A 22,741-nucleotide genomic window follows, 5' to 3' on the forward strand; every position below is an offset into this window, starting at 1 on the left:
CCAGTGGGGTCTCCTGATGTAAATAAATACAAACCTGGAGGCTGCCTGGACTCTTCCTTATCTGCATACCCTCATGCTGCTATTAAAAGCAGACTCAAGTGATGGCACGAAGGACAAATTAAACATGCTCTGAGCTTGGAATTCTACTGCTGCTCAGGTACTTCTATTTTTAAATTTTAAATCCTTCATTAATTAATATTACAACCTGCTGTTCAAATAGTTCGATGTTTCCTAATTGATCAAAACCAGCCAGACTTCGGGATTTTACAATTTCCACTTTCATGTAAGTAGATTACGTTAAAATATTTTTGAAGAATAAATCTGTGTGCAATATCTTAATATTGTCTGTAGGTAGGTATTTCTATGAGGCAGGAAATCTATAATTATACAGCAGATGAATCTTCCAGGAAACTGGAAAACATTTGGGGGTTTTCCTTAATTTAGAAATACATTTAAATCAAAGAGAATAAGAAGTTCTTTCCCAAACCCTAAGCCTTTAGATTTTGCAGCTGAGTTACAGGCATGTTATAAAGATTGCCCCTTTCTATCTACCAGAGATCTTTTAAAGTAAGGATACCAATAAAACTATTTACAAGTCAGCAAATAATACCAAATTAAGTTTCTTTCAGTTTTGTGATTTTTCAAGAGAATAAGTTCATGGTTCTAAATTCAACATGGGCAATTCAGAAATGTGTACCAACAGAGGGCCACGTGATATTGTGAATCAAATGTGCACAGAAGAAATTGTCCTTTAGTGTCTGGTCTCCTTTGCTGTGTGATTTCAAACTTCTCCAGGGAAGCCTGAGCGTCCTATGTTGCCGCCATTCACCACTGAAGATGGGCCAGACCACAGCAAGGGGCACTGACCTGGCCGTGCTATATGCCCCCAGGTCACTACAGTCTCATGGCACAACAATGTGACCTGAAATCCAGAAGGCTCTGGGCAGACCCAGCCTTCTGCCTATTTGAGTGTTGCTGCTACTTCTGCGGGGTGTGTCACAACCTAATGGCCCAGCAGAGCAGACTAGTTTTAGTTGCTCATCCTTCTTCAGCCACAACTGACATTTAGAACTGGATGTCTGCCTTCATCCTTCAAAAAGCAAGAGTAAAGCCCTAAGCAAAGTGAATGATTTCTTTTTTTTAAGGAACACTTTAAAGGCATAAGTTTGAAAATTCTCCCTCCATTTGGAAACTACCCTCTATGTGCAACATGACAGGTATAAAAAGCTTTGCCAACATCCATCTATTTCAAACGTAGGCTGTTTTTTTCTTTAGATAGCAATTATACTAATATGCCACGTAATATACTCTGGCATCACCTCTTCACCTCAGAGTTGTCAGGGATTTTTGTTTGGTTTTGTTTTTTCTTTTTTTCTTTTTGTTTTTGGCTCCTGGTTATATAATTTAAAGAAGAAATACAAGAAGAATATTCTTTTATAATAAACTCAACCTGCTGTGCATACTTTATGCTGATCTTTATCCCTTTTGTAAAATATATTATTAATCCATTTTCAGAAGTTAAGAATGAAGATGAAATTAAAAAGCAGCTTCAAAAGGGGAAAAGGCCCATGTTTAATACTAATGATCATATTCCTTTGTCAGTACTTTTTAGATAGTTAAAGATAATCCACAAAGTTAACTGTTTCCTTTAATATTTGTTCAAAATTACCAAGCTACAACATTTTCCCTGGGGATGTGATCTGTAGAATTTTTAAACTGGATCTGTAGCCAGTATGTATTGACTAGATGGCCTGCAGGTTTCTCAATGGGGTTGACGACACTGGAGACAGAGTTTGAGTCTCATTTCTTTTTAAACAAAAAGCCATGCCTTGGAGTGACCAGTCTGAAATAATGTAGTTTTGACCCCTTCCCCCTGTCTGTAGGCTATCTGCCCAGCTGGAGAGCGCTGTGGTGGCTCTCTACTGCCCGGCAGCCAGGAGGACATGATAAGCATGTGGCAGGCCAGTTGAATGCGGCTGAGTATTTGTTCTTTAAATATCATAGAATACTTGCATAAGGGAAGAATTTTGTGGACTACATCCGGCGTGATTGTATAATTCCTTGTGTTGGAGGAAAAAAATCTCCTTTCCAGCCTGTGGCTCAGCTCTCTTTAGCCTATTTAAATGGATGACTACAGTCCCCAAGGAAAAACAGTCCCAAATTCTCCTTCTGCTGCTGTTAACCAACACAGTTAGGTATGGAATGAAAGGCAGACACTAAAGCTGGGTAAGAAAGTACGACCCATCTGGTATAAAGCAAGGACAGCACTTGGCCTGCACTGAAAGGAGCTGGAAATTCTTGCTGTGGCAGAAATGAAACCACCTACCCTGCCGCCTGGGGCAAACACAGCAGAAGTAGTGACACCACCTGCCTTTCTCATCGCAGGGGCTGCCCAGTTCCTCCAAGTATGTTCACTGTACCCTAGGTAGGCCTGATGCACAGTTTCCAAGGATAGTGGTCCATGCGGAGAGGGGTACTGGCCGGACACATGGCAAAGCGAGGTGGCAAAGGCATGCCAAAGGAGCGGAGCCAAGGGAAACCAGGACAGAGTGAGGTCACCGATTTCAAACCGTCTCCCAATGGATGCGCAACGGGCGCTTTTGCTGTGCCGGGTCGCCGCAGCCAGGCGAGCTGACTGCGAAGGAGTGACCTCCCGGCCTCCAAGGCGACCCACTGTGCCGGACGCCCCTTCGCCCGGGCTTTCCCACCCGGCAGCCCGCGCCCGCACCCACCTTGACGACGTAGGTGACTCCGGCCCCCAGCACCTGGTCGCTAGCGTGCGGGGCGCGGGGCGGCGGCTCGTCGCCTGGTCGGCCCTTCCTGACGGCGCGCATGGCCGGGGCGCGGGGGCCGGGGGGCGCGCTGCCGTCCGGGGCGGCCAGGCTGGGCGCGCTGCAGCTGCCCGAGAGCCGCGCGCCCGCCCGCTCCCTGGCCGCCGACAGGCCGCGGAGGCCCGAGCTGGAGAGTTTCAGGTGGGACACCTTGTGGAGCAGGTGGCCCAGGCTGCCCGGCCCATCGTCGGGCGCCCTGCGCAGCGCGTCTCCGGACACCAGGTAGGGGGCCGCCGCCGGGGCCGCGCGCGCCGCCGAGACCTTGCCACCGCCGCTCACCGACAGGTTGTGCAGAAGGTCATCGACCGATGTCACCGAGTCATTCCTGAAGCGATTGTACTTGGTGCGTGGAAGCATGCCCCTCCGTGGGCTCGCCGCATCCGCCCGGGCGCTGCAGGTGCCGGCCCCGGCGCGGGCTGCCGCGCATAGCAGGCGAGCCGCGGTCCCCGGGGCGGGACGGAGCGGCCGGGACAGCCGGCTGGGGGGCGCGAGCAGCGGCGCCGGTCTACCACCGCTAACACCCCGCACGGCCGTGGCCGCGCAGCCCCGGCCCCGGACTCGGCTGCTGAGGGCGGCACGTTTGCTTTGCAAAAGTCATAGTTTCCTCTGATGAGCGCCCAGCTGCTTGGGGCTGCTCACAGCAAAAGCATGACTCACTCCGAGAGGAGACCCTTCTCAACAAAGGCTCGGTGAGCACTGCAAATCACTTCCTGTAGCAAAAAAAAAGAAAGAAAAAAAAGAAGAAAAAAACCACATACACCCACTGACAGCACACTAGAGCCAATCAATTCTCAAATTTCCTTTCTCTACCTTCCCAGATATTTCCTTCCAACCTTTGGATTTTCACCTCCCCATCCCCCGACCCCCCTCAGCATTTGTGCCAGAGGTAAATCCAGTTCCTTCAGATGATCAGATGAACTTTCTGAAACCCATTATTCTATGCTAGGTTTTTTTTTTTTTCTTCCCTGTTCAGCCCATCTGTGTGAGCCTGGAAAAGTGTCTGACGGCGCAGCGTTAAAATGTGACGAAGGATTTTTAAGAATAAGATCTTCAGCGGATCCTCATGAATTCTGATTTGGAAAGCAGCAGGAATTGTTAAATAGCCAAAAAAAAAAAAAAGAAGAAGAAGAAGAAGGGGAAATATTCACTCCCAGGTGAACATAAAATACCTATTTCCAGGGTACTTTTTCTTTTCAAATCAACAGAGCAGCCATGACAAGTGCCTTTGTGGCAATGCAGTTCCTCAAAAAAAAAAAAAAAAAAGAAAAAAGAAAAAATCTGCATAGGAACTTCTGCCCAGAGCCAGTGAGGGTCTCTTCCCTGCTAATTTACAACAATCTTTCTCAGCCAGGGTTAAGTTGAAAACCTACTTCCGAAAAAGAAGAGTGCTTCTTTGATGAATGGCAACAAGCTCCAGAAATCCATTCCAAAAAGGGGGCTGTGCTTGAAGCTTTATTCCAACTGAATGTGCTCAAGCTCTGGAAAAATGCCTAAAAACGCTACAAATACATTTCAATATCCCTTTAGTTGCTGCTTGCAACCCTGCAATAAGGACGGAAGAAAAAAAAATGCAGCTGCTCTCATTACACATCAAATCCGCAGAAAAATGCCTTATCTTCAGGAGTCAGACACGGGCTGCAAGTGAAAAACACAGGCCTCCTTCCTGTCAGGCAGAACAGAGCATTGCCCCCCCCACCCCCAGAAGGTCTACGGAGGCGCAAACCCACTGACCCCTGTCACCATGGGCTCTGCCGGTCTTCATTGTCTACTGAGAGAAGCTGCCGACACAGTGAAAACGCTCCCTGTCCAAGTTTCCCGGCTACTTCTGCGCAAAAAATGAATTTACCTCTAGCATGTTATCAGGTCACCCTGAGTCTTCTCACACCCACGACTAGACATGTGACACTTGAGGCACCGAGCCTTGAAGAGCTTTATGGAACAAGGTGTAAGGAGTGCCCCTGATGGCGGGCCAGGTGAGGCCCGCTGCAGGGAAGCAGGAGCGCAGAGGAGCGGCGGCCCCCCTCCCAGGGCTGCAGGCCTAGCCGAGCAGCCGCATGGCACTCATTTTTTTCCTTCCCCTTGCTGGCATAGCAACAGCAAAGGCACACCCCAGAGATGATGGTGATGCTTATCCAAGTCCCCCAAAATCTGAAGCAAAACTGCCCTATCATGCCCAAACCGTGATCTTCATTAGAAGCAGACAAAAACAGCAAAATGTGAATGAAATGCTGTTTGTGTGAATGAAAGGGCTAGCGAGCGAGCCAGCATTTCTGTGAATGAAGCAGGGCCTTGCAGCCGGCGCCAGGCAATCCCCTGGTTCCAGCGGACTCAGCCAATGAGCATCCGCCCTGATGACTCATTCAACAAAAGCTTGCTCAATAGTGGAAGATTCCATTTCAATCAAAGGCGGGATCTTTCATCCAACGGCAGTGTGGGAAAAAAAAAAAAAAAAAAAGCCAGCTTGATTACAAAGATGCAGGGAGGAAGGAGACCGCTGTTACAAAGAGAGGAAAAACTAGTTTTTCCAAGGAAATTCAAGAACCATTGGATAGGTATGAGTGTGAACAGGATTGCCCTCTTGGAAGTGAGCTGTGCCCTAAAACTTTCATTCAGCCATTCATTTACATCAAGGAGCAACCATGAATGTGCCATTCTGTTCAGCATTTATTATGAATGTACAGTGAATGCACATTCAAACCTAGGCTCCTCGCCCTTGATTCTTTTTGTGAAAGGAGTATAGAACAGGCATGCACGTTCTGAGTCTCCAAGGAGAAAAAAAAAAAAAGCTACAATGTTAACCCTTTAGCCAACAGGAGACTTTTATTTCTTTTGTTATGATGACGCAAGTAAAGGGAAATTGACCATTTTAAAATGTAAATAGCAATATAAATTTACCACATGTAAGAAGATACATAATCTAAGAGTGTGATTAGTATTTTAAGAATACAATAGTACAGTAAAACCTCATTTCAGGAAGATGGTATCAGCATTTTGGAACATAGGAGAAAAGCAGAAAGACAATCCCAAAGGCTTCTTAGCAGCAAACTAGAAGCTGCAAGCCCAGCCAAGAAGCCCCCCGCACCCCCCCACCGACAGCCTTGTGGGCCCTCACTGGGGGCTGTTACTGCTTATTTTAGACATTATCCCAAAAGCCCGAGTATTGAGTTTATCAGCCTGTGACTACATAAAGATGGATGATGGATGAAATTTTCATAGTCTGGTGACACAGACAAAAACAGAAAAAAAGGAAACCATTATTAAGTCAGTCTCGAGAAAGCCAGGCAGCCTTTCCAGAATATTTCAGTTTTTCTTTTTAAATCTATTCATTTAAAAGCATATTGATTTTCTATTGCTGCCATAACCACAAAATCAGTGGTTTAAAACAACACAAATTGGTTATATCCTGGTTCTGTAGGTCAGAAATCCAAAATGGCTTACATGGGGATAAAGTCAAGACGTGGGCAGGGCTCATGCCTTTTGGAATTTCTGGAGAAGAATCCTTCTCCTTGCCTTCTCCTGCTTCTAGAGACTGTCCAAACAGGTATTCCTGAGGATGGGCCATAAGTTGGGCTCTGAGGAGTGTGGCTTTGCCCCCTAGAAGGTTTCTTTCTAGCAAGAGAGGCAGAAAATTGAAAATTAATATTATAATGCAGTATGCTATGTAAATGTTTTAACATGTGTGAGATACAAAAACTATCCAGAGGGGGCCATGCTGAGCTTGGCTTAAGGATGTCAGGGGTGACTTCAGTGGGGAGATGACCCCCAAGCAGAGTTTTGAGGGACTGCTGGGATCTTCCAGGTAGGCTGAGAGGAAAAGGTACTTTGGGAGGAGATGCTATGTGGGGAACAGCTCAAGGCTTGAGCGGGCTCAGGATTTCCAGAATCCTGTGTAGATTGGTTGGGCTGATGTGGAGTGTTGGGAAGCCAGGCCACTAAGAGGGCTAGACCTGGAGGGTCTAGGAATATCCGGTAACTTCCTCAAGATGCTCAAGCAGACCTGCAGTGGCTTGAGAGGGGTGACACAGTCAGGTTTGCATTTTATGTGGACACCTTGACAGTGATGCAGGGTGGCTCTGGGGAGTTGTTCACAGTTGGGGTCTTAAAGGAAGGCCAGAACAGTGGTCTGGAAAGGAGACAGTAAAACAACCTGGATGACAAGGATGGGTGAGGGAAAGTGGAGCAGGTTGGCTTTTCTGGAGGCAAAGTTGAGATGGAGTTTGGGGGGTGCAAGATGCGTTAGGGACCAACCTCCATGGAAGGCAGGAAGAGGCTGCAGGATTGGGCAGGTGGAGGAGTGCGGCTTTGTGAAGCCACATATGCCCCAGCCTGGTGGCCCCCCCAGCTGAGGGTCCCCTTAGGGTCTGCAGGGCTCCCCTCTCCCCCTCACTCCTCATCCCCTCAACTGGCCCAGGAGTAATGGCCTCCAGCCAAGCAGCCTCTGCAGCTGAGCCCTTGAAGGAGTAGGCAGTGGAAACTACCTGCTCGCCAGAGCCTGGCAGCAGGGCAGGAGCCGGCTGTGGAGGAGTCTGATCAGGGCCTGCTGCATCTCCCCTGGAGAGGAATGCAGAGCAAAGGCTATAATTCTGAGTTGGGTGGTGAGCCTGAGTGAGTCTCATCCATTAAGATAAAGAGGACAGGTGGCTGAGGGAAAGGTAAGGGCTCGGTTCTGAATGCATATGAGTAGTGGCACTTCCATGGAGAGCTGTCCAGAGCTGAGGAACAGTCAGGGCTGGAGACTGAAACTTAAAAGTCATAGGCGTGCAGGTAATGTTGAGTCTCCGGAGACTGGTGCAAACTTAGGCAGGAAGAACAAAGAGGAGGGATTCCTAAGGAAATGCCAGACTTCCCACATGGGAGCTGAGAAAAAATGATCAGGATTTGGAGGATACATATGGAAATCTAATTTGATGGATGCCATGTGTCTTAGTTGGGATTGTTATAACAAAGTACCATAGACTGGGCAGCTTTAATAATAAACACTTATTTCTCACAGTTCTGGAAGCTGATCGAATCTCCAGCAGATTTGTGTCTGGTGAGGACCCATTTCCTGATTCATAGAGTGCCACCCTGAGTCCTCACATGGTGGAAGGGGCAAAGGAGTTCTCTGAGGTGTCTTTTATAAAAACACTAATCCCACTCATAAGGGCTCCATCCTCATGACCTGCTCACCTCCCAAACCCAAACCTCCATATACCATCACACTGGAGGTTAGGTTTCAACGTATGCATTTGTGGGGCACAAATATTGTTTTCAAGAGAAAATCAGTGATGGTGAATAAGAGCAGCAATGGCAGTCATAACTTCTTTGAGCATCCCCATGTGCCAAGTGATGCACACCCGTTATCTCCTTCAATCCCATGACCTTGAGATAGAGTTTACATCCCATTCTGCACAGAAAGAAACAGAGGATCAGAAGGGTTATGAGATGTGCCCAGGCCACACAGGGTTAGGAACTGGCCATTCTGTCTGACTCCAAACCCATGTTTATGACCACAGCCTCCGAGAGCTCAAGTAAGGACCTGCTGAGAATCACCTATGGAGGCGATGATTACCCATCACAACACCTTAGCAGGAAAATGGAGGGGCTGCCACTTAGGTCACAGGATGGTGCCAACCGAATGGGAGATGATGAAATGTATGAAAAAAACTCATACTTTTCAGAAGACTAAGTGCAACAAAAGGGAAGATATAGGGCAATGGTTGGAAATACAGCAGGGAGTATAGAACAGGTGATAGAAGAGTTACGGGCATGTTTAGAGTAAAGGTGAGGGCTTTAGAGTAGAACAGAATGGGAGAGATGGAGATCCAGGAAAGGGAGGGTCAAGAGGAGAGATGGAGCTATCAGCCTAGAAAGGATGGTGGGGACAGGGAGGAATGGGGGCGCAGATCATTTGGGGTTGAGTAGGAAACAGGTGGTTTCAAGGAGGAGGCCTTAGTGAAGACATGTTTTCAGAGATGGGGTTAAGGAAGTCCAAAGGTTGGTGACTGCGGACAAGGAATGTACCATTTCTATAAGCATCAAGCTATTAGCCACTGCAGCTGCCCAACTGTGCACCCTAAGGGGAATTCAGGATGGAGGAAAACAGGAAACATTCTGTGCCTTGGATAGTTAAAATGCATATATCAAGGAACAATTTCAATGAATCCAGATTCTTGCACCTTCAAAAACATAGAAAAGCACTAAAATCATTGAGAAGTCTGTTTTTTGTGATTAGCAGTAATCTTCTGATGTTTGACTACATCTTTTTTTAACAGCAAAAAAACCTCATATATATCCTGGCTCCTCCCTTACCTCTTCAGAACAATTTCTTCAGAGCTTTCTGAGAGGCTGTCTCCTGGGTATAGTCCTCAATAAGACTCCCAAATAAAATTTAACTTGAAACTTCTAGCTTGTGCATTTTTCTTCAGTCAATATAACACACCAGGGATTCCTAAGAGCCAGAAGACATTCCCACCTTTAGGGCTGAAGGAATGGGAAGACAACTGAATTTCTGGAGCCAGTGGAATTCCAGCTGGAAATTTGGAGGTAGGGCTGCCAGGACGAGTTATAGTTTTGGAGGAATAAAGTTGCTGACAGAGAAGTAGAACCAATGATGCGGAGGTAACAGAGATTAAATACCCCAGTTTCTCTCTCCCCAGTCTCTGACATCCTGTGATTCCCTCTTATTAGCCAAACTCACGGGAAGCCAGAGGTCCAAGGAGATTGGTAATGGGGAGTGAGGCGGCAGCCTCCCAGGCACAGAGCAGGCTGGGCAGGGTAAAGGGAAGTGGACCACAGCCATCACCGTGAGGATAAATCTGTCTGTGACCATGGTAAGAAGCCAAAAAATTTTTATACATAATGTGGATGTTACACCTGATTTCCTCTGTAACACAAAAGGCAAGATTGTAGTTAAAAAGTAAGAGGGGTCCATTTAAGTAAGGAAACTGAGGTGAGAATGAACACTTAGAGTGCCTGCTGAGGGGAACAGAGGCTGTTACTGAGGAAGAGCGATGGTATCCCTGCACAGCGTTATGAACCCACCATGACTCTGTGGTGTCCCCGAGGGCAGAGGTGTGATTTTTTCTAAAGGCTTCATCTGCCAACATATGAGCTGGAAGACAGTAGATCATTAGGTAGAGGGTTCATTCGAGGATGCAGGCAGAGAAGGAAAGGAGAGGAGAAGGCAGGCTAGCAGGAGTGGGACGTGAGCTGTGGGGAGAAGAAGGACAGAGATGGAAGTGGCCATGGAAGGAGTATCAAGTGCAGCACGGTGGCATTGAAGAGGAGGAACACTGGGGAGGTGGCAGCCTGGATCCTTTGGGATGCAAATCTCAGGGAAGTGGCAGGGAGCAGAAGGTCCCTAATGGTGCCCCTGAGGCAGAGGAGCAGCCTCACAGGTCCCTGGATGTAGGAATGTCTGTGGTATAGGAATCCTCTGTAACAGGCCACCTGATGGCGAGAAACCTGGGTGCTGAAAACTGGGTGTGCCAATGGTTCAGCACTGAGAATAGTTTCTTTTTAAAAATTTAATTTTGAAAAAAAAAAAAAAAATTTAATTTTGCTTTTTAAAACTGAGGTATAGTTGATTAACAATAGTATATAAGTTTCAGGTGTACAACATAGTGATTCATAATTTTTAAAAATTATACTCCATTTATAGTTATTATAAAATGTTGACTATGTTCCCTGTGCTGTACAATATATCCTTGTATCTTACTTATTTTATATCTAGTAGTTTGTATCTCTTAATCCCCTACTCCTCTCTTGCCCCACCCACCCTTTCCTCTCCCCACTGGTAACCACTAGTTTGTTCTCTATATCTGTGAGTCTGTTTCTTTTTTGTTATATTCACTAGTTGGTTTTATCTTTTAGTTTCCACATAAAAGTGATAACATACAGTATTTGTCTTTCCCTCTATGACTTATTTCGCTAAGCATAATACCCTCCAGATTCATCCAAATTTCTGCAAATGGCAAAATTTTATTCATTTTTATGGCTGAGTAATATTCCATTTTGTGTGTGTTTGTGTGTGTGTGTATATATATATATATATTTATTTATATTTATATATATACACACATATGTATATATATACACATCTGTTGATGGACAGTTAGGTTGCTTCCATATCTTGGCTATTGTAAATAATGCTGCCATGAACATTGGTGATGCATGTATCTTTTCAAATTAGTGTTTTTGTTTTCTTTGGCTAGATACCCAGGAGTACAATTGCTAGATCACATGGCAGTTCTATTTTTAGTTTTTTGAGGAATCTCCATACTGTTCTCCACAGTGGCTGACCAATTTACATTTCCACCAACAGTGCACAAGGACTTCCTTGTCTCCACATCCTTGCCAACACTTGTTATTTGTTGTCTTTTTGATAATAGACATTCTGGCAGGTGTGAGGTGATATCTCATTGTGGTTTTGATTTGCATTTCTCTGATTAGTGATGGTGAGCATCTTCTCACGTGCCTATTGGCCATCTGTATGTCTTCTTTGGGAAAATTTCTGTTCAGATTCTCTGCCCATTTTTTAGTTGGGTTGTTTGTTTTTTTGATGTTGAGTTGTATGAGCTGTTTATGTATTTTGGATATTAACCCCTTATCAGATACATCGTTTTCAGATATCTTCTCCCATTCAGTAGGTGGCCTTTTCATTTTATTGACAGTTTTCTTCACTGTGCAAAAGCTTTTTAGTTTGATGTAGTCCCACTTGTTTATTTTTGCTTTTGTTTCCCTTGCCTGAGGAGGGATATCCAAAAAACTATTACTAAGAACAATGTCAAAGATCTTACTGCCTATGTTTTCTTCTAGAAGTTTTATGGTTTCAGGTCTTACATTTAAGTCTTTATTCCACTTCAAATTTATTTTTGTGCATGGTATGAGAGAGTAGTCCAGTTTGATTCTTTTGCATGTAGCTGTCCAGTTTACCCAACATGATTTAAGAGACTGTCTTTTCCCCATTGTATATTCTCACCTCCTTTGTCATAAATTAATTGCTCATATATGTGTAGTTTTATTTCTGGGCTCTCTATTCTATTCCATTGATCAATGTGTCAGTATCATGCTGTTTTGATTACTGTAACTTTGCAATATAGTTTGAAATCAGGGAGCCTGATACCTCCAGCTTTGTTCTTCTTTCTCAAGATTGTTTTGACTATTTTGGGTGTTTTGTATTTCCATACACATTTTAGAATTATTTTCTCTAGTTCTGTGAAAAATGCCATTGGTGTTTTGATAGGTATTTCTTTGGGTCTGTAGATTGCCTTGGGTAATATGGTCATTTTAACAATATTAATTGCCAATCCATGAAGATGATCTATCTTTCCATTTGTTTGTGTCATCTTCAATTTCTTTCATCAGTGTCATATAGTTTTCCTTATATTCCTTTGTAAAATAAATTATAGCTTTTCCTGAAGAATTAATTCATTTAGAAAACATGTAGGGACTTCTTTGGTGGCCCAGTGGTTAAGAATCTGCCTGCCAATGCAGGGGACACAGGTTCGATCCCTGGTCTGGGAAGATCCCACATGCCACAGAGCAACTAAGCCCATGTGCCACAACTAGTGAGCCTGCGTTCTACAGCCTGCGAGCCACAACTACTGAGCCCACACAACACAACCTCTGAGCCCATGCGCTGCAACAAATAAACCCCATGTGCTCTAGGGCCCGCGTGCCGCAACTACTAAGATAGCATGCTGCAACTACTGAAGCCCACGTGCCTAGAGCCTGTGCTCCACAACAAGAGAAGTCACAGCAATGAGAAGCCAACACACAGCAATGAAGAACCAACGCAGTCACAAAAAAAAGAAAAAAAATTTAGTGGATTCTATAGTCCTGTCAATTCCTTGGTCATATGCACGTCTAGTTTTACGTAGAAACAATTTAATGCTTTCTCTTTTTCCTCTAAAGAATCTATTTTCAGAGACAATTTGTTTTGTAACATAATCTCCACAAATATATTTCATGGCTGAATAATGTTCCATGGAATTGAGAAAATATAATTCCCTTAGGCCTTCCCCATCACTGGACACTTTTGTTGTTTCTAATTTATCAGTGCCATAAACATTGCCATAATGAGAGCCTTTACACATCCAACTTGCTTTATATCATTGGATTATTTCTCAGTATAAACCACAGGGAAAGCAAACTTCCATAGCTCTTGATTAGTATTGCAAAATGCCTTTCCTGAAGTCCTTTATGTTTTCAGCTCGGACAGCAGTCAGTAGGAGTAGACCTGTGTCTCTGAAACCTTTTTTTGGTTTTCATATTTGTAAATAGTTTCTCTTATTTAATAGTTGCAGGATGGTTATTCAAGGGTCTGGGCTTTTAACTGGTGGAGACAGTGCCATACCTCTGCCTTCATTCTGATTGGTTGGTTCCAAACCAAAAGTGGTGAGATTTGCCCAGATCTGGAATGGGGGCCAGGGGTGGGGGGCGGGGAGTCTGCCTGTGTACTTGAACTTGTACAGACCCTCACCCATAACTTTCCATCAAACACAGGCCTTGCTTTGGATCTCACACTCATCTTTCTGGACTCACAGTATTGTTTGGGCTATTTTTATTTTGGATTATTTTTGCCAGACTCTGTGTGGGTTTTTACTATAGTCAAATGTTTACCATTTTTACCTTTTTCAAAAAATATTTTAGTATATATATAATTATGTATAATATAGTTACATTGTTATATAATTACTTACATATTGTGTAATATATTATGCATTATGATTTACACATAAATATATATACTAATATACTTATATAATCTATATTAGTATAATACTGATATATATTAATTAAAAGTACTACTTCTCTTTCATATGGATATATGCTGTGATTCATACATAATTATATATACTAATATATTTATATAGCCTACATTTGTACAATGTTTATATATATTAATTATATGTATTATTGCTCTTTCATATGGATGTATTATGTCTTATGATTTACACATAATTATATACACTAAAATGCTTATACAATCTTTGTTGGTATAATATTTATATATATTAATTACATATATTATTTCTCCTTCATGTGGAAAGTCAGAAGCAGCAACACTGGTGCATCAATATGCTGACACTGGTACACTGGAAAGACCTTCACTGTCTCAGAGACACTTAGCAAGACTGAGAATGCAAAATCCTGTAAGTTTTCCCACGGCCGTCACCATGCTGTGTTGTGTAGTTCTCAGATGAGGATCCCCTGGTGGGCTTAACACCACGAAAATGGCTGGTCCCATCTGGAGTTTCTGATTTAGTAGTTGTTGGTGGTTCCCAGGTGATCACCATGCTGCCCAGTTGGTTTGCACATAAACAATGCCTGCTGACCACTCAGCAGCTGTGCAAACCAGTGATCCCCAACTGAAAACCAAACCCCTGGACATGTTCCAGCCATGGTGCACAACAGACTGCAATGGTTCCACCTGCCAGCATCTGGGAACATCAAGGTGGTTAACCTTGATAAGGCTGGCAAGACAAAATTCTGGCAAATTCCTGTCACGAGTCTTTGAGGAGCTCAGTAGAACTCTTGGAGAACTTCACAATGTGAAATCCTTCTGCAACAGTTTCCAATGTTGGCTGTACATTGGAAATCTTGAGAATTTCCTAATCAAAGAAGCCAGAAATTTAAACCAAGAACCCCCACAAATAAATAATGGCTAAAACAATGGGCCGAATACTTTTCTAAGTACTTTAAATGTTCTTTCACTTTTACTAGCTCCCTAATCACATATGCACTGCCATTGCCTTTTGTATGTGGGGAAACTGAGGCACAGAGAGCTTAAGTAATGGTTCACAGTCACAGGCTAGTTAGGATAGAGCCAGACCTTGGCTTCGGCAGCTCTGGTCCACCAGGCTGTTGATGACTGACCTACAGCCTTAGGAGTTAGCAACACCAGGTACCTGGGGACTTGCGTGCAAAGAAGAGGGGCTGACATAAGCAGGCATACTTGAAAGTCTTTTTAAAAGTAGTTGGATCCCAGGTCTTTTCTCCATACCACACATCCAGGCTGTAGCTTCCTGCCCACTCTGTCAAAGATAAGCTGTTTTTGCTTTGGAGAAGGTGGAGTGGAGGTGTCTGTCCTAAGACACCAGGTGCAGATAAGAGTGAGCACAGCAGGGGAAAGGCTGGGCTGGGAAATGTACCCACAGTGAGGCCACCGCAAAGGCCTCCTGCTCTTCCCTTTTGATAATTAAAACACAACAGAAATTAAAAATCCATTTCATACAGGGTTTGGAGAATGAAATTGAGGATGTCTAGAAAGCCAAACAAAATTACAAAATGATGGAAAGTAGAAAAGATAAGAAATTAGACCTCCAAACCAGAAGATTCATTAGCCAAATTATAGGAGTTGCAGGAAGGAAAAAGAGCGATAGAGATAGAGGGGAGAAAGGAGGGGGGAGGGGAGAGCAGGAAGGAAGGAAGGAAAGAAAGAAGGAAGGAAGAAAGGAGAGAGAAAAAGAAAGGAAGGAAGGAAGGGGAAATGAGAAGAGAGAATGAAATAACACAGCAAAATTTCCCAGAACTGAAGCACATAAATACTGAGACTGACCAGGATTCAGGTACAAAGAGACCATTCTGTGTGGAAAAGCCTCAGTGGGAGAGAGAAAGAGAGAAACAGGTCACATATAAAGAATCAGGTGGGGGGGGGTGAGGGGGGAGGGTAAGCTGGGACGAAGTGAGAGAGTGGCATGGACATATATACACTACCAAATGTAAGGTAGATAGCTAGTGGGAAGCAGCCGCATAGCACAGGGAGATCAGCTGGGTGCTTCGTGTCCACCTAGAGGGGTGGGATAGGGAGGGTGGGAGGGAGACGCAAGAAGGAGGGGATATGGGGATATATGTATACGTATAGCTGATTCACTTTGTTATAAAGCAGAAACTAACACAACATTGTAAAGCAATTTTACTCCAATAAAGATGTTTAAGAAAAAGAATCAGGATCAGGGAATTCCCTGACAGTCCAGTGGTTAGGAGTCTGCGTTCTCACTGCCGAGGGCCTGCGTTCAATACATGGTCGGGGAAGAAAGATCCCACAACCTGCATAGCATGGCCAAAAAAAAGAGAAAGAATCAGTATCAGTGGACTTCCCTGGTGGCACAATGGTTAAGACTCCACACTCCCAATGCAGGAGGCCCGGCCCGGGTTCGATCCCTTGTCAGGGAACTAGATCCCACATGCATGCCACAACTAAGAGTTCACATACCACAACTAAGGAGCCCCTGTTCTGCAACTAAGGAGACTGAAAGCCACAACTAAGAAGTCCACCTGCCAGGAGAGCACGGTACAGGAATGTAAAACCAGACACAGAGAGAGGCAGTTCAGACTGCTGATGGGGGCTTGGGGGTACTACTCGTGATAAGTACAAAGAATACGAAACAAATTTAAAAGGCAACTTTTCATCTCCAAGGAATGTTAAGGAGTTGGGGCAGAAAAGGAAGACTAATTGCAGCGTACTACATGGGTCAGTTCTCAGTAATATTTGCATAATCAAAATAATGTAAACACTGAATGTTAATCTAACCGAAATACACTATAATTGTATTGGAAGAACTGGGGTTTGGAAAGTGCGTATGTGGTGTGAATGTATTATAAATTTCAAAGAACCAATTGATTCTAAGGAATAATTGAGACTCATTGCTGCTGGGGTGTGAGAAATAGAAAAAGAATGGATGGGGGCTGCCATTTCTCCAGACAGGCCTTGTACAACTGATGGACCCCTCAGATGACGTGCACACATAACTTCAGCCCAGAGTTTTGTAGATCAAGTACTGCAGTCAGAAACCCCAACCAGGAAAATAATTGTATTTTCCCTTAAGCCTCTGATTTTGACAGTTTTGTAGCTTCATGGTCTTAGCAGAAGTAACTGGCTGTAAATGTATTTCCAGATATCTGAGTTAATTGACATGTTGGGTGAAATTTCTTATGATTGTCAGTCGGTCTGTGTGGTGAGAGATGCCTGGTTTTATAGAAATTCATACTGAGTGGTTCTGCCAGTCATTTGACCTGTGCTTTGGCTGATCTTTGGGTCACTCCTGCTGGCAGCCTCAAAGGCCCATCTATCCTCAGGGCAGGGTATTACCATTTGCTAAGAGGGCATGCAGCTCATTCATAAAAATTTAATCTAGGAGGAATGCAAAATGGTGCCAACACTATGGAAGATAGCTTGGCAGTTTCTTAAAATGTTAAACATAGACTTATGTACCCAGCAATTCTACTCCTTAGAATCTACCCAAGAGGAAGGAAAATATATGTCCACAAAAGACCTGTGCACAGATGTTCATAACATCATTACTCATCATTGCCAAATAGTGGAAACAACCCAGATGTCCATCAATTGGTGAATGAAATACTACTCTGTAGTAAAAAGGAACAAACTATTGATACACACTACAACAGAGGTGAACCCAAAACTGCTACACTGAGAGAAAAAAGCCAGACATGCAGACCAACAGAATGATTCTATTTATATGAAATGTTCAGAAAAGGCAAACATATTGAGACAGGAAGCAGATCAGTGGATGCCTGTAGGGGGGGCAATGGGAGGTGGGCAGTGATTGGGGACTGACTACAAATGGGCCCAAGGAAGGTTTTTAGGGTGATAGAAACATTTTAGAACTGCATTGTGGTGATGTAGTACAATCCCATAAATTTACTAAAAATTACTAAATTGTAAAGATTGTTTACTAAAAAATTAATTTTTAAATGGTTGAATTTAATGGTATGCAAACAATCTGTCTTAAGAAAAATATTTTGAAATACTTCTTTATAAAAAGTGGAAACTAAGACATGATTTTGTGTAAAAGCATTTCCATTCTGATTCTCCCAGTGATATTACAGGTTAGACCTTCCTTTAAGTCCTTTATTCCTCATACAAGATATTACATGAAGTCAGCTGCACTACACCTCACCAACAGCAAAGCTGTTTGAGGTGAGATGGGGTGAGATGCAAAGAGAGATATCTAGAAAAATAAAGGATCTGCAATTGTAGCAAAAGAGAGAGAATATTTTCCAACTTTTAAAATGAGGCATACTATAATTTGAGTTTTCTCTGAGGAGTTGTGCCCCCATGACATTACATTTTGAAGTAGAAGATCTTCTCTTAGGGCACTTCTCAACATTGAATGTTAGTCGAGGGTGGTGATACTGGGTCCCATCTAGACAGAGTGTTGATGTAAATCTGGAATGATACAAATGTGTGAAGTGGAAAGATATAATCCTATCAGCAGTTAATGAAAACTGGTGTCCAATATTAATCTACTATGATCTACTATAAAAAGTCATTTTTTAGAATTCATTTTAAAAGTTGAGTTCTTTTTGTGTGAACTTTTCAAAATTGCACACTTTACTGCTTCCATTTGGCTTTCCTTGCAAGTTTTACCAAACCATCAAAGCATACTGGGTTTAAAGAGTTAACATGGATTTAGGGGGAGTATGACTACCTCTAGCTTGGCCTAAAACCTCCCTTTCAAGGATAGAGAATAATAGAGGACTGACTGATAATAATCTGTAATGTTATATAATCTATAATACTATAATTTAATAACAATATATGAATAATGAATAATGATTGATACTACTATATGTGAACATTTCCCTACCCTGAGTCTATAGGCTGCCATCTAATACTGTTAGTTGTGATTATAGGTTAGCTTTGTCCTGTATTTCCCTCTCTGAATCAGACACTTACTTAGAGGTGTGGTCAAGAGGAAACAGCTTTTCAAATTCAGATTTTCCAATTGAGAGTTTAGAGTAACCATTATTTGATGCTAAGCATTCACATCTCCTATGACAGTAATGTTAACTGACTGGAGCATAGAACGTATAAAATTCAAAACACTATAAAGTTTGAATTAGATATCTGAGTGATATTTACACCTTAACAAAAGGAGTTTGTATATTTAGACATATCAGACCAGTTCTATCAGAAAGCCAGGCCAAGAACAAGAAAAATAAATGATATTTTTAGTTCTAGGAGACTAGAGAATTTTGCTTCTGTTACTAGTAGATCTGCATGATTGGTGCAGTATTGTCAGGATGGACTAGATTATACTGTGGTAACAAAAGACCCAACATCTCGTGGGTCTTTACTTTATCTACACATCAACCCTGGGTCAGCTGCACTCTGCTCTCTGTTGTCTTCTCTCAGGGACTCAGTTAGCAGAGCAGCATGTTATGTCCATGATCCTGTGCAGAGAGAACAGTGCTGGCAATGCTCACACCTTCAAGCTTCTCTCAGGAAGTGACATCCATAACTCTGCTCACATTTCACTGGCCAGAGCAAGTCATGTGACCATGCCTGAGTCGTGTATGGTGATGCTGTTCAATCTTTCTGAGAAGAGTGGAGCAGTGATTAGTGAATGACTGGTAATGCAGCGTTCCACAGCCACACTTGTCTCTACTGAGAAGGCTGTGAGGTCCCCAAGGGCAAAGGCTGCCCTAAGAATCCCTGCACCTTCAGCATCTCAATTCTGGCTGGCACAAGTTCTTGCTTAATCACATCTCAGGAAGCACCAACCCAGTGAATGGTTGATAAATGGATGGAAGAAGTATAAATGAATACTAGAGTCACATAATCTAGGGCTTGACTAGAGAAACAACACAATGATGCCTGCTTTCACCATTTTTATTCAGTATAGTACTAAAAGTCCTAGCCAAAGCAGTTGGGCAATTGGGCAAGAAAAAGAAATGGAATTGATTATAGTTGGAAAGGAAGCAGAAAAATTATCTGTGTTCACAGATGACATGATCTTATACTGTAGGAAACTCTAAAGATTACACACACACTCACACACACTCACAAAGAAAAACTGATCTCCTTCAAAGAGACAATTGGGGTTTTTTTGCAACTTTTTCATCAAAGTTGCAGGATACAAAATCAACAGACAAAAATCATTTGTGTTTTTATACAGCAGCAATAAGCAACCTGAAAAGGAAGTTAAGAAAACAATTCCATTTACGATAGCATCAAAAAGAAGAAAATACTTCAGAATAAACTTAACCAAGGAGGTGAAAAACTTATACATTGAAAACTATAAAATGTTACCAAAAGAAATTTTTTAATAAATGAAAGGACATCTGTGTACTTGGATTGGAAGATTTAATATAGTTAATATGTTAATACTTCCCAGAGCAATCTGCAGATTTAATGCAATCCTTGTCAAAATTGCAGTGGTGTGTTTTGCAAAAATAGAAAAATCCATCCAAAAATTCAAATGGAATATCAAGGGACCTGATAGCCAGCACAGTCTTTTTTTTTTCAATTAAGTCAACTTTTATTTTGGCATCAATATTATAAAATATTCCCATGCTACAGTTTGAGAAAACCAATTCTAATAGAATAGAGCACTGGATTCAGATAAATAACTCTTTTAGTAATCATTAAGCACTTGAAAACTTTAAAAACAGGTACAGGTGGGGAAGGGGAGATTGAGCAGGCTTCATGAAAGGACCATGACAAGAACAATATCATTTCAGTTCAGTATAGCAAAGCAAGATTTCTTTACCTACTACTTTATCAACTGATCTACTAGAAACAATGTTAAGATTTTCTTTCTTATCATTTTTCAGTCAGCCATTAATACAAATATTTGCCACCTCTCACAAATGATATCCAAGGAATATCTAAAGGTAAGATTTTATAGGAATATTGGCTTAATTCTAGATAATTCAGTTAAGTAGTACTGCTTAAATTGTTCTCTTTGAAGGAGATCAATTCAGTGAAAATAATCATTTGGGGCTAGTATAGGACACACATCAATGGGTTCCATTTAATGATAGTTAAAACCATTTTAACATCTCTGAAAATATTAAGTTCAAGAATTTTAAAACAATTCTTATACAGTACTTATTATTAAGCAGTCTACTTGAATTGAATAATGAAATAATGTTAGCCTTGGGAGATTCAAAGTAAATAAGAATAATTTATAATTAAATCAGCCTCCCCAATTGTTTTTTTTGTTTGTTTATTTTTTTTTTTTTTTATTTTTGCTGTGTTGGGTCTTCGTTTCTGTGCGAGAGCTTTCTCTAGTTGTGGCAAGCGTGGGCCACTCTTCATCGCGGTGCATGGGCCCCTCACTATCACGGCCTCTCTTGTTGCGGAGCACAGGCTCCAGACGCGCAGGCTCAGCAGCCATGGCTCACGGGCCCAGCCACTCCGCGGCATGTGGGATTTTCCCAGACCAGAGCTCGAACCCGTGTCCCCTGCATCGGCAGGCGGACTCTCAACCACTGCGCCACCAGGGAAGTCCTCCCCAATTGTTTTAATATTAGAAATAATAAAGACAACCAATTTATATAAAAATATTACATTTAAATAATAGTAAATGGTGGACATTTTCAAGATGAAGTTTTTAGAAGAAAGAAAGGAGAGGCTGGTACTTCTAATAGAAATATTTAATAAATATTGTAATGGGATTCTAATGGTATTAGCATTAGAGAATAAGTAATAATGGATGGAATGAGGATGTTTTCATTAGTAATTATATCCTCAGTTATTTAAATTTTCCACTGGAAGTCTAAAATCTTGTGATTGAGTATACAGAAGAGCATTAAGTATGTGCCATTTATAAGAGCAAAGTAAGACATCAAATAAGAATTCTGAAGTTACAGTCTCACTTCCAGGGTCCTGCAGAATACTGATCTTGTTTTTTCAACTTTGGGTTAAAATATCTACAAGACTGGTTGGGAGCCTCCAAATGCAGTAGTCATGTTTCTTTCTTCTGGGACTTGTGCCTTCTACCAGTTCTTCTCGATCCTCTGGAGACAGCAGATGGTACCTCATTCCACTTATTACCATCTTAAAGCATTCAGTATTGTCTTGAATAAGTGGTTCAGCTTGTACCGTTTTACTTAAGGAATTCTTTGATGCAAGACAAAACCTGACTTTAGCAAGGATGTCAACCATAAATGGCTGGCACTTAGGTTCATCATATTTCAACCACCTGACTGCAGCATCATAAACCTGACCCTCTGCTCTTACAGTCAGAGTGTCCTGGTTGAGAAGATGTGTAACTCACTTGACATCAAGTTATAGAAACTCATCAGTATATAAACTTCAGTAAAATGCTGATGAATAAAGTCATCTGCAGTTGCTTTCAATTCAGGACACTCTAGACCCTCTGCTAGCACACTTATACCAAGACAATTTGAAGCATCAACTTCTTCTTTCAAAAAAATCAGCACACATTTTCTTCACAGGTTCAATCTGGTACTGGTTTGCTGCATCTAACAAAGACTGAACATTGTTGCTATTCACAGAAATTCTAGTAGTATAAGCGAATTCCGCAAGTTGTTCAATAATGGTCAGGTTCAGCATCTTTGAGTTCTACTTCAAAGGACGTTGATTCAAGCATGTTAGCTGTGAATATTAAGTTAAAAAAAAATGACTGGCTGCAGCAAGGACATAATGAGCAGATATCTTTCTTTGCTGGACTTTAAGGATCACATCACACAATATTTTCTTTGGATTTATGTAGCTTGTCAACAAGGTTCTGTAATCAGTACCTCCCAGCATGATGTCAAGTTGACCCTGGGTACAAATCCCTGGGTAGACTGTAGATTCAACTACAGTTCGTGGTGGATTTAAATCACTGTTTCCACATGTTATTCATGATGCTCATGAAGCCCGCCAACAATTTAGCTTCTCCTAGAACAGCAAGTTTCTTCTCAGTCTTCTTCTTGCTGCTCTTCTCCATCCCATAGGCTGCCGTCCTCCCTCAGCACGGTTCATGCCCAGGGCTTGCCAGGCTGGGAGAGGGGCTGCATGATCCTGGCACACTGGGGCTTCTGCTTGCCAAACACCAAGGCCAGGACTGCAGCTGCAACACCCTGCTCCCGAATGCGTGGGCGGTGGTGGCCTGGCCACTGTGGTAGGACAAGGTCGGATGGCCCCCTTAGAAATTCACAGGGAGGAA

The 22,741-nt window shown here is 42.6% G+C and overlaps 1 protein-coding gene across 5 annotated transcripts in view; it reads right to left on the reverse strand.

Moving 5' to 3' along the window:
- The window catches only part of SHC3 (SHC adaptor protein 3), a 150,356-nt gene extending 145,262 nt beyond the window's left edge, over positions 1 to 5,094 (reverse strand). The window contains exons 1-2 of one of the 5 annotated variants that reach the window (XM_060301206.1): positions 4,678 to 5,094; positions 2,733 to 3,541 (exon numbers count right to left, since the gene is read on the reverse strand). In XM_060301206.1, coding sequence (XP_060157189.1) covers positions 2,733 to 3,188 — 456 coding nt within the window. In that variant the 5' untranslated portion in view covers positions 3,189 to 3,541; positions 4,678 to 5,094. The other 4 variants (XM_060301207.1, XM_060301208.1, XM_060301209.1 and 1 more) reach the window with 4 other exon arrangements.
- Positions 5,095 to 22,741: the final 17,647 nt, after the last annotated feature.

This window comes from Globicephala melas, chromosome 6 (assembly GCF_963455315.2).
Source record: "Globicephala melas chromosome 6, mGloMel1.2, whole genome shotgun sequence".
NCBI lineage: Eukaryota > Metazoa > Chordata > Mammalia > Artiodactyla > Delphinidae > Globicephala > Globicephala melas.